Raw genomic sequence first — 12,288 nt, 5'->3', positions numbered from 1 at the left:
TAAAATCATCTGACTTCTTTATCATCATCTAAAGACTCAAGGTCCATCCCTCCCTTGATAGGACCTGATGGTAAAGACTGCTGTGATGACACCATTAAAGCCAACATCTTTAACACATTCTTCGGCTCAGTATTTGTAAGCAGCAATGGATCATGCCCAGTATTTCCTAGCTAAGTACCACAGATAACAACAATGATCTAATACATATCGATTTCTGAAGACAATGTCGAAAAATCACTACGCAATCTAAAACCATCTCTATCTATTGGACCGGATGGAATATGTGCCTACTTCTTAAGAAAGCTATCCACTGCCATAGCCAAACCTCTAAGCATAATCTTTGAAAAATCTTTCAGGACCAGCTCCTTGCCTAACCTATGGTCACAAGCCACAGTCATCCCCATCTTCAAAAAGGGAGACCCAAGCCTAGTTGAAAATTACAGACCAATCTCCTTATGCTGTGTCACCTGTAAAGTCATGGAATCAATTATTAACCAATCCATCATCCTCCACTTGAGACTAACAACCTACTCTCCAATAAACAATTTGGTTTCAGAAAAAAAACTATCCTGTAATCTGCAACTCTTACACTGCAAAAACATATGGACGACACAACTCGACCAGGGCAAAGCAATTGACGCAATCTACATAGACTTCTGTAAAGCCTTTGATTCAGTGGTACACGACAAACTACTCCAAAAATAAAATCCTATGGTATCTCTGGACAACTGAATAACTGGATAGAAGCATTCCTGTCAAACAGACAACAAATGGTCAAAATCGGGAGCGTTCTATCAAATCCAGTACCTGTCAATAGTGGTGTCCCCAGGGCAGTGTTCTAGGACCAACTCTCTTCATACTCTACATAAACGACCTCTGTGATCATATTAAGAGCAATTGCGTTCTCTTCGCTGATGATGTAAAGCTATTCAATACCACAGACAATACTGCTACCCTACAAAAAGATCTTGACTATGTATCTGAATGATCAAACAAATGGCAACAAATCTCAAATAAATCTCAACAAATAAATGCTCTGTCTTACATATTGGCAAAAAAAAATCAGAAAATAAAATACAAGCTGAATAGTCAAGATCTTGTTGATGACCCAAGCTCTGTAAAGGACCTTGGAATACTCACCTCTAATGATCTAAGTGCTAGAGCCCACTGCAACTACATAGCCAAAAGGCATTAAGAGTTGTTAACCTAATCCTACATAGTTTTTCTCTGGTAATATCACACTACTAACCAGAGCATACAAAACATTTGCTAGACCAATACTCGAATACAGTTCATCAGTCTGGAACCCTCATTACAGTATCTGATATTAGCACAATTGAGAAAGTCCAGAAATATTTCACAAGAAGAGTTCTCCACTCTTCTACTCGTTGTAGAATACCTTATGCCACCAGACTTGAAATTCTAAAACTAGAAAACCTTGAATTACGCCGTCTTCGGTCTGACTTAAGCATGGTATATAAAATCATACATTGCAATGTCCTACCTGTCAATGAATACTTCAGCTTCAACCATAACAACACAAGAGCACACAATAGATACAAACTCAAAGTTAACCGCACCAAACTTGATTGCAGGAAATACGACTTCAGCAATAGAGTGGTCAATGTCTGGAATACTCTACCCGACTCTATAGTCTCTTCCCCAAACCCCAAAAACTTTAACCTTAGACTGTCTACTATTGACCTCACCCCTTTCCTAAGAGGTCTGTAGGGGCGTGCATAAGCGCACCATCGTGCCTATCGTCCCTGTCCTATTGTTTCTCTTATTCTTTTATTTTTCTTATATGTACCCATTTCATGTATTCACAACTATGTATACACTTATACTTATTATCTTGTAAACAATTGGCAAATCAAATAAATAAAAATAAAATCAGAATGCTGTAGGATACATTTGACACTAAGCTTTTGGACTTCAACCAATCTGCTCTTCTGGGCTGTACTTAAGCCACAAAAATAAGTTACAGAGAAGAGATTCTTCTTTGCTGATCTTTCTCTCCCTAATTTACAGTCCCTCTCTTCTACAAGATAGAACACAGAACATAGAATAACAGAGTTTGAAGAGATCTTGGAGGTCTTCTAGTCCAATCCCCTGCCTGCGCAGGAGACCCTACACCATTTCAGAAAAAAAAATGGTTGTCCATTGGTTGTCTTTTTGAAAGCCTCCACTGATGGAGTCTCCACAACTTCTGAAGACAAGTCATTCCATTCTGATATTATCATCTGATTTACAGCAAAATATAACTTTTGGAAATGTGCTCAGTGTGCCACTCAACCTAGTGTAAGACATGTGGAAACTCAGCAATTGCTGCTTGTAGACCACAAACTTTGGAATAGTGCAATGTGTGAAACCAAACAATGTTTCATGGGATGGCAAGTAATTTAATCATATTTAGGTTTTTTTTTAAAAAAATGACAACATGGGGCAATGGGCAGAATTGCAGCCTATGTTTTGCTGTTGATCTTACTGTTTTTATTTCTGTTGTCATCCAACGAATCCTTGAGATGTATGATCCCATTCTGCCCATAGATTTTTCCCTTCCATTATATTTCTCACAAGTAATTTCTCACCCCCCATTTTCCAAGTCCTATGCATTTTTAGGGGTGTCAAACTGGCAGCCTGTGGACCAGATATGTCACATGCAGGCCACGCCTACCCTGGCTCTGAAAAGGCAAAAAAACGTCATGATACATCACGTGACATCAAATGAGTCGAGTGAACACCCATGCATTAAAAGGAATAAATGAATTAAGCATGTGGACAGGTAGAAAATGGATAGGATGATGTGTTTAGATATATATTTTTTAATCTTAGTCTTTAAATTACACAGAAGCGAACTTTGACCCATCCCCTACCTGAAACAAATTGATAAGAAACATACAGATTGCCAGAGGCTGGAAATCAATATCCTGCTTCGTTTTTCATCTCTTTGATAAGCTTCCCAAGTAATCCAGAAGCCTACTATTTTCATGCACATGAATTTTAGTAGAAAAAGCACACTACTCCAGGGTGCCCTTATTCATATTGCTCACCACAATGAGCAATATCAATCTCAGAATCTTGGCCTGTTGAGTCCCCATCATTTTTAACCTCCTCTTGCATGTGGAAAAGTATTAGGAGGCAGTTCTAATCTTGTTGTAATGCAGAGGATAGCATGGATAATGTGGGTAGAAGATTATACTTAGTTTGTGTTTTTTCTATGAAAGCCTGTCAATGAGCTTTTAAAGAAGCTAGTTTTGATGTCTAATGAGCAGTGGCAATTCCTGGTGCTTTTAAATGGCAATGCTAACTCAGGCAAAAATATTAGAGAGAGAGTTTTAAAAACAGTAACTCACCCTTCAGCGATATGCAAATAAGACCGTATCACCAATTCAACTCAGTATATTGCATTGTTGTGTTCCAGCTATAACAAGTGGCCTGCATAGCTCATGTTTTCTATTTGAATTTATTTTATTCTGTGCCATGGCTGTCTTAACATTCCTTCGTTATTCTGAATGCACTAGCTTTAGCCCAACCAACAAAGTAGTGGTGTATTAACCCCGTTCCAAACTGTGTGAAAGCTCCATATGCTAACCAAACGATCACCAGAAAAAGTGGTATAATTGTACTGCAAATCCTCGATTTACAACTTGATCAGTTAGCAACCATTCAAAGTTATGACCATCCACCGAAAGCTACTTATGACCCATTTTCAAAGTTAGTACTGCTGCGCATATACTCCCCCACAGTCATGTGGTTACATTTTGGAGGCTTGGCTTGTAGCTCAACTGTATGGTTATTTGCAATGTCCCATAGTCACACAATGGCAATTTGCAACATTTTTTGCTGGTTTGCATTCATTCGTTTTTCAAACAAAAAACACCCATTGGGAAAATTAATTCACTTAATGACTGCAGTGTTTGCTTAATGACTTCTGATACTAATGTTGAAAAATCAGGTCTGGTCATGTGATGCCTTGATTTACAACCACACTGATTTATAACTATAATTCCAGGCTCAATTGCAGTCATAAGTCAAAGGCAACCCGTAATTTTGGTGGCAGATTGGAATAGCATATGAGGACTGAATCTGCATTCAGTATTCTGAAAGGAGCCTGGTGGACGCAACATAAGGATTTATGAGCTGCCAGAAGCTCTGAAACTGCAGGCTACCATACTTCCTTTAAAAAGAAGCTGACCCAGGAGGACCACAAATACTTCACTTCGGTTCCCTGCTCCTTTAATTGGAGATGCTAAAGGAAAGTTTGGTATTTAAAGCAGGGGATTGATTACCAAGCTACAATTTTTTTGCAAAAAAAAAAATTACACTGGGATGTTAGTGAAATAAATACAGTTAGAAATCAGGAATATAATTCTCCTGCCTGGCCTATTTTAAAACATTGCCATTGGATCTATCCAGGGTCTCTAAAGGATAATTAAAATGAAGGAGCTTACAGTGCAAGAGTTGGAATGAATTGCTTTGATAATTGGAAGAGAAAGTCTGGGCACAGCTGCTAAGGCAGCAATAAGCAGGTGGAAAGAGTTAGAAGGAAAGGAGGGAACAGCTGTTAACTATAAAATTGGGAGCACTTTCTGAGTTCACTTCCAGTAAACCAATATCCATAATCATAGTATATTGTACAAATAATTAATCAGAAGAAAGAAAACAAGCTCAGGAAAAGAAGTGATCAATTTGCAAATCATGTATCCATGATTAAACTGTTTAAAATGCTCTGACAAGCTTTTCCTACTTCTAAGCAATCAATTTATTATTTTCTTCTGCTTAGTTATTTCAGTTTGCAGCCTCCCCTTTTTGGATTCAGTGAGCACTGTGGGAGCCCACAGGTCTGCCAGCTGTTGCAGACTCTTGTAGGGTACAGAATAAATTGCAACCATCCCCTCAACTCCACAGTCCACTGAAGATACTTGGTGTAGTGAAAAATGCGGGATTCTATTTATACCAATGAACTAACTGGCTCACCATCAAACTTTAAGAAATATGCCCAGCACCACTTATATACCGTTTCACAGTGCTTTTACATCCCTCCCTAAGCGGTTTACAGAGTCAGCATGTTGCCCCCAACAATCTGGGTTCTCATTTCACTGACCTTGGAAGGATGGAAGGCTGAGTCAACCTTGAACCAGTGAGAATGAAAACAGCCAAACTGCTGGCAATTGGCAGTCAGCAGAAATAGCCTTCAGTACTGCATTCTAACCACTGTGCCACCACAACTTTTATGTACTCTCCCCTGAGCTCTATGCCTAATTCTGACTACGGGGCACCTATTTTTGCTTTTAAAATGACCTGTTAATTGGTCATAGTTTTAAATATCATGCTAAGTCACAATTCTTTTAATCATAACCTGTTAAAAATACCAACAGTACTGTAGACATCAGCCTAAGCCCAAACCATGGTTTATAAGCCCACAAGAGAGTTTACACAATAGGTAATTAAAGCCTCATTACAATGGTCTGTGATATGGAAAACCACATTGAGTTCGACCTAATTATTCAATATAATATTACCGTTCTCATCTCCTGCCCCCTTTTCTATCATTGTTTTCCAGCACAGGAAATTATTTGCCAGCCCTTGACTTAAATTAGAAAAGAACTTGCATTTTCAACAGTTTATGGACTAAAGCAAAGGTTTATGGACTAAATGTTAAGAATTTTGTTCTTGGCTTCTAGTCCATCATTTTGTTACATTAAGAAACCACATTAAAGTTAATGATTAGGACCTATAATAGCTGAGGACACCTAGCTTCCATAAGCTCCACCACCCCATTCATAATCTCCAGCAGTTTTTTTTTAACCCCAATTAGAGACCAAAGTGGCTTTTTCAGCCCAAGGTTAAATCTCTGAATTTCTCTTCTATTTAACCATAAAACCATTTAGGATTATTTCTGCATTCATTTGTTTTCCTTTTAAAGATTTCACTATGAAAATCCCCAATTAATTATACATTTTAAAATATTTTTTCCTCTTAAAATCCACAGTTTAAAAATCATTTAATGTTTTTTTTTTTTGGGGTTGAGTGGAGAAGTGCATCAGAATATTCTGGAAATGAAAAGGCAAATTCTGGTTTAGTTAAATTTGCACATTAATCCAGGAGATATGGATTTGGTCAAAATTTATCAGCAATGAGAAAGACAATGATTGCTAGCTTCCTTGGCCACAGTTAATGAAGTGGGAGAAGGCTCTAGGGCTTTCCTGTGCAACAATTCTAATGAATCTTTTCAATGATGATGTTACAGTTTTCTCTTTGAGTCTCTGAAGCGCTATTTTGAGCCTATCTATTTTAATCAAGATCCACCGCTTTTGTGCTGCACTGGGCCCCAGAGACTGATTTATAATACGAGATAGACAAAGATTGCATCCTTCCTTTATACAGAGGTATATTTGTTGATGTGTGACGGCAGAATATAAAAGAAAGACATATTGCAATATAAAAATACCAAAAACAACCTCTCTCTTCCAGATCCTAATATCATCAAAGAAGAAAGTAGAACATAAACTTCTATAATTAACAAAGTTGGTCTGAAAAAAAAATCCCTCTGGGCAATGTCCACCCACCCTGGCAAATTCCAAATGGGTTTGATTGCAACTCCTATTATCCTCAACAATTATTAGACAAACCTATTTGGAGATTGCAGGCTGTAGGCAGCTGATTAGCATTACTTCCAATTTAAGTAGCTTTTGAATATATGTTATTCTCCTTTAGGTCTTTAACATGCAGACAGGGATAATATTTTTCACAACAAATGTAAAGCTATACTGTATTAGAATACTATCAAGATTTTTTTCCACATGGTAAACAACTCTATTTTATAGCTCAGCACTGTTTTCTTTTCATTCTAAATAGAATGGATTACTGTGTCTTAATAGAAACTCCCAAGAATCACCAGGAGTTAGATAAAAATGCTTCATGGATTTATCTACAGGTTCTTTCCTGCCTTATCCAACTACTCAAATAAGCCTTATTTCAAGAAAAGTTGAGAGAGAGTTTGCAAAAAGCATCTATTCCTAAAATGTCATGCTGATTCAGTCCTTTGGGACTTAGAGTCATTGAACTACTTTCAAAGTAGGTTCCACAGTTAAGTGTCACCATCTTTCACCACAACCCACAATCTCCTCCTATCTTGCTATTGCTACTATCCTTCACCTTTAGTCTCTGCCATTACTTTAAGCTCTACGTGTTTTGTCTACATGCAGTCCTTTGAGCAGGTAATCCATGAAGAAATCCAATTTTTAAATTTTTAAGGAAACAAGCAAGAGAATACTCACCTTTTTTACTTCATATTTAATGGCTAGCTTGATTCTGCTCAAACTTGGACGGGGATGTTCAGGCCACGTTTGTACACTCGCATCACCATTCAGAATAGCCTCTACTTCTTCTGTGTCTCTGCAGAGATCCAGGACGCCCACCACAAAATCCTTGCATTGCATAGATAACTTCCTATAATCATTCTAGTGAAACAGAGACAAACAATGTTTTAACCAATACAGCATGGAACTGGCTTCTTTAAACTGGCTACAAACTTGAAGGCTGTGATAGACTTGTGCGTGAACACAAGTTGTATCGAGTACAATGGGCAAATCCCTCCACTGCAGTCCCTAAGCTTCTACTGCAGACAGAAAGACGTTTGGAGGGGTTCCAGAACTACAGGAAACTGCAGACAAATGTAGCGGGCAATGATAAATCTTTCCTGCATAAGCAGAGAGCATTGGATACAACCTTTGGATGTTTGCAAGCTTTGAAAATGAATGATATCTGTGCTTCTCTATGCTTTCTCTACATGTGTTTTCCCCCTAGCAGATAAAAAAAAAACCTTAATGACAAACAGAATTGTGTTATATACAACTTTTTCCACTCCTGAATCTTCAAGCTGAAAAATATTTCATCTGTTGACTTGTTCCTGATCATGTAGCTGTCAAAGGTGCTTTTGCTCTGCCATGGAAAAAAATATGAAAGCATTCAAAGTTCATTAAAACTTAAATAATAACCAATCTGTACCAATATTTTTTAAATATTCTTGTACAATAACATCTTACATTTTAAATAATGGAATTATGTTTTTGAATCAGAAAGCTCAAACTGCCCAAGGAGTTGCTGATATAGTTCTACAGAGGAATTATTGAGTCTGTCATCTGCATCTCTATAACTGTCTGGTTTGATTCTGCAACCCAAAAGGACAGACACAGACTTCAGAGGATAATTAGGACTGCAGAAAAAGCAAATACTACCAACCTGCCTTCCATTGAGGACCTGTATACTGCATGAGTCAAAAAGAGGGCTGTGAAAATATTTATAGACCCCTCACATCCCGGACATAAACTGTTTCAACTCCACCCTCAAAATGACACTACAGAGCACTGCATACCAGAACAACTAAACACAAGGTCAGTTTTGTCCCGAACTCTGCTAAACAAATAATTCCCTCAATACTGTCCAACTATTTACAAAGTCTGCACTACTATTACTATTAATCTTCTCATCACTCCTCCCACTTTTGACTGTATGATGGTAACTTTGTCGCTTGTATCCTTACGATTTATATTGACTGTTTCCTGGTATAATTTGATTGCTTATTGCCTATGACTATAATTAAATGTTGTATCTTATGATTCTTGACTCTTGACGAAGTATCTTTTCTTTTATGTACACTGAGAGCATTTGCACCAAGACAAATTCCTTGTGTGTCAAAGCAATAAAGAATTCTATTCTATTCTATAAAGAATTCTATTCTATTCTGAATGTTTCTTCATGGAGGAAAGACTTCTGTGAATATTAGGGAAAATACCAACTAAGGCATTATCTTCAGAACATAGCAAATTTAACATTTTCAGTGGAGTTTATTCTCTACTGTACAATAGTGAATATGTTAAGGATTGCTATATTATAATCCAATGATGTGAAAGTGCTAAAGCTTGCTAAGGATGCTTGCCATTTTATCTGCATTTTTGTAAACAATGACTGAAGTTTAAAGTCACTATTCAAAGTGATGTTCAGATTGCCTTCATGAACTTTATCTTTCTTTTCTTTAATATCACCAACAGTTGTATTGGGATTATTAAAGAAAAAATTGTATCCAGTAGACAAACAATTGGATGCTTTTAAGTCAGTGCGTTATTGTAAGAGAAGGTGATGGAAGCAAAACAAAACAGCTCTCCCAGTTATGATGGCTATATTCAGAAGAAGAACACATGGTTCTTATGGGGATTATCCTACAAAGAAGAGTAGAGTCTATAATGGAAATCAAAGAATGGATACATAGAGTTTGGGCAATGCAGTGAGCACTTTGAAGGGAAGAAAAGATCTATCAAAAGAAAAGATGAAACAAAACAAAAAACAGAAAAGCATATTTGTGGAATTTTCATTATCCTAGGAGCAAGGCAGTGTGCAATGAATTTTGAAATCCTTCTAAAATTCTAGGACCAAATCAAATGCAATACCTGAATGTGTTTTTAAAACTAATGGCATGATGTTCTGATGTAGGGAACAGTGAGTTTAACCCTTTCTCATATCTGCTATTTGTACTGTAAAAACTTCCTTTATATCAACCTTTTTTTTCCTCCTTTGAACACAAGCAGATTCATATAGCTAGATTTAGATTCAGGTTTGTAGTGGAGACAAAGGGTTAATGCCACCTTATTGTTATCAGCCCAGGATTAGACTACATCTAAAAGATTTGAGGCTCTGCCTAGCCATTTGCCTGCCTCTCTCCAGGATAATTCTCTGTGAAAAAGATCAGAATACAACCAAATTTAATCTGTTAGGAGAAGCTGACAAACAGGGTGTAATCTGGCCAGGTGCTGCATAGAAAGAAATGCAGAAAAAAATTAAATCTCAAAGTTGCAAGATTTTGTTACTGTAACTTCAAGAAAAACCAAGAGACATGAACATCAGCTGGCAGTCAAATGCCACGAACCCAAATCCTTAATCTCTACTTACACTGACACCAAACAGCACCAGATCAACACAAAAATCATTGATCACACTACCACCCACCACACTCATGAGTTCATCAAAGCCTGGCCTTGCACAAGCAATTCCATCAACAGACACATTGATCTACAACCAGCCTACGAACCCCCAGAATCCAAATCAACTGCACAGCCAACAAGAGACAGCACCAACCCTCGACCAACCTATGCAACAACCCCCCCATCAGCAGTTCACCTCCCAATGACCTGATCTGATGTAATCTCCTAATCACAAAACCCATCACAAGACCCATCACAAGACTCACTGATGACTCAGAACTGACCCATCACAAGACCCTCACTTGACACACACCCAAAACTATAGCCCTTAACAGAAGAACATTGACACGACATTCCCTAAAGTCCGCTGAAGATGTTACATAGCCTGGTAATGAAACACTTGGAAACCAACCCACAAATTCGGAGAATGAACATTCACTCTCATCCTACATCCGAGCTACAGATATTAACCACTGTTGCAAAGGTAGTTTTAGTGTTCTCAACTTTGATGTTTGAGTCTGGTCTACACCAGTGGTGGGGTTCATTTTTTTTTACTACCGGTTCTGTGGGCCTGGCTTGGTGGATGTGGCAGGGGAAGGATACTCTAAAATCTCCAATCAGAGGTGGTATTTGCCGGTTCTCCGAACTACTCAAAATCTCTGCTACTGGTTCTACAGAACTGGTCAGAACCTGCTGAATACCACCTCTGGTCTACACCAAAAGACTGACAATAATAGACAAACATGAGGATGTTATGTGACAAACAGAAGAAACAGAAAGTCCTCTTATAGTCAACTTTGCATTGGTTGTTCAAAAAGTAAATAATCTCTGATATAATTATATTTAATGCCATGTTTTAGTTTAGTTTTAATTTCTTTTTCAAATACTTTTTTCTTCTTTGGGCAAATAAATTATTTTACAAAATAAGACACCAAAAGCAGTCAGATGTGTAAGTGGTCCTCGCATAAATTTGTGACTTGTGCCTACTCAAAAAGCAGGATGGGTGTATTCCTGGCTATTAGCAGCTCTCCTAGGTCTGCTTATTCAGGCAGAAATTAACCATCAGTATTCTTCTTCAATTGCCAGCTGCTAAGAATACAGGCTCCTCTCTATGGACTCCATAAGAATATATTACATACACATGTAATATGAAGTTGATTGATAGAACCAAACCAATAAATACAAATTGTAGTTATAGTATAAGCTTTCCCAGACTCAAGATATCTCTGTAAATTAAACTTTAATGAGTTAATTAAATTCAGAGAGATATAATTAAGCAATCAAACATAACCTAAGACATCTCAAACTATATGTTGATGATGTGAGGTGTCATTTTATTTTGCAGCATTATGAATTCTGTGTAGGCCTTCTATGGATCAGCCCTTTTAAAACTGACTACTCTGCTTTATTTTGAATTTCCCTTGTGCTGAATTGAACCCTAATGTCTATTAAAAAGTATAGTATATCAACATTCACAAGTAAATAAATTGCTTTCTTATGCTTGTTGCACTTAATTAGTATGTTATATGTTAAATGAGGAATGGCAGTTAAAAATTGTCCCTAAAGTATATTAGTTTCAGAATCATACTATTGAGGATTTAGATTGAAATCCTTATCCTGCAGGCATAAAACTGACTCCTTAGAATTGTTTACTTACCTCACAGAAGGATATCACCCTAAAATCCTGTGGAGGGTATAATAAATAATCAATAAATTCTGATAAAGGAAGTGTCTGTTAACTATCTCCTATTAATTATGTTATTAATAGGAGATAGTTAACAGGAATTTCTTTTATTAATAGTTGGTTTGAGGAGCAATAATTATTAACATGAGTAGACACGCAAATATTCTAGTATATAAACTGAACATAATCTTAACACTGAAGTTGGTGAAGAGATGATTAATCTACTGCATGTACTGAAAGAAGACGTTATAAAGTTATGCAAATTGAGCCCCCTAATCTAATAACCTTAGTATTATTCTTGAAATTCTGAACCTATTGACCATACCTGTAAAAATTATTAGGTTCCCAGTTTAAAGACGTGCTGTCTTCAATCATGCTACATCATCTCTTCTGCCAGCTCTGGTGGCCTAGAGATGGAGCTCTCGCCTCACAATCAGGAGGCTGTGAGTTGGATCCTAGGTAGAGGGTAATATTTGGAATAGGCTCTCCTGCTGCAGCAAGGGGTTGGACTAGATGACCTCCAAGGTCCCTTCCAACTCTGCTATTCTATGATCTTCTATGATCTCATCCTAAGATAACACTGACTATCATTACTCAAGCCTTAATAAAACATGACATCCT

General features: G+C 37.3%; 1 protein-coding gene across 1 annotated transcript in view; it reads right to left on the bottom strand.

Annotated features, from left to right (window-relative positions):
* Positions 1-12,288, bottom strand: part of TRPC7 (transient receptor potential cation channel subfamily C member 7) — a 131,118-nt gene that overhangs the window by 68,235 nt on the left and 50,595 nt on the right. Inside the window, 1 exon segment of the mRNA XM_087955275.1 lies at positions 7,284-7,466. Within this exon segment, the coding sequence (XP_087811401.1) occupies positions 7,284-7,466 (183 nt within the window).

The sequence above is a fragment of the Notechis scutatus genome, chromosome 2 (assembly GCF_049901735.1).
Source record: "Notechis scutatus isolate UNSWTSFEM ecotype Mainland chromosome 2, rNotScu1.2, whole genome shotgun sequence".
Taxonomy (NCBI): domain Eukaryota; kingdom Metazoa; phylum Chordata; class Lepidosauria; order Squamata; family Elapidae; genus Notechis; species Notechis scutatus.
Note: the sequence above shows the minus strand (reverse complement) of the source record. Positions and strands in the feature narration are given on the sequence as shown.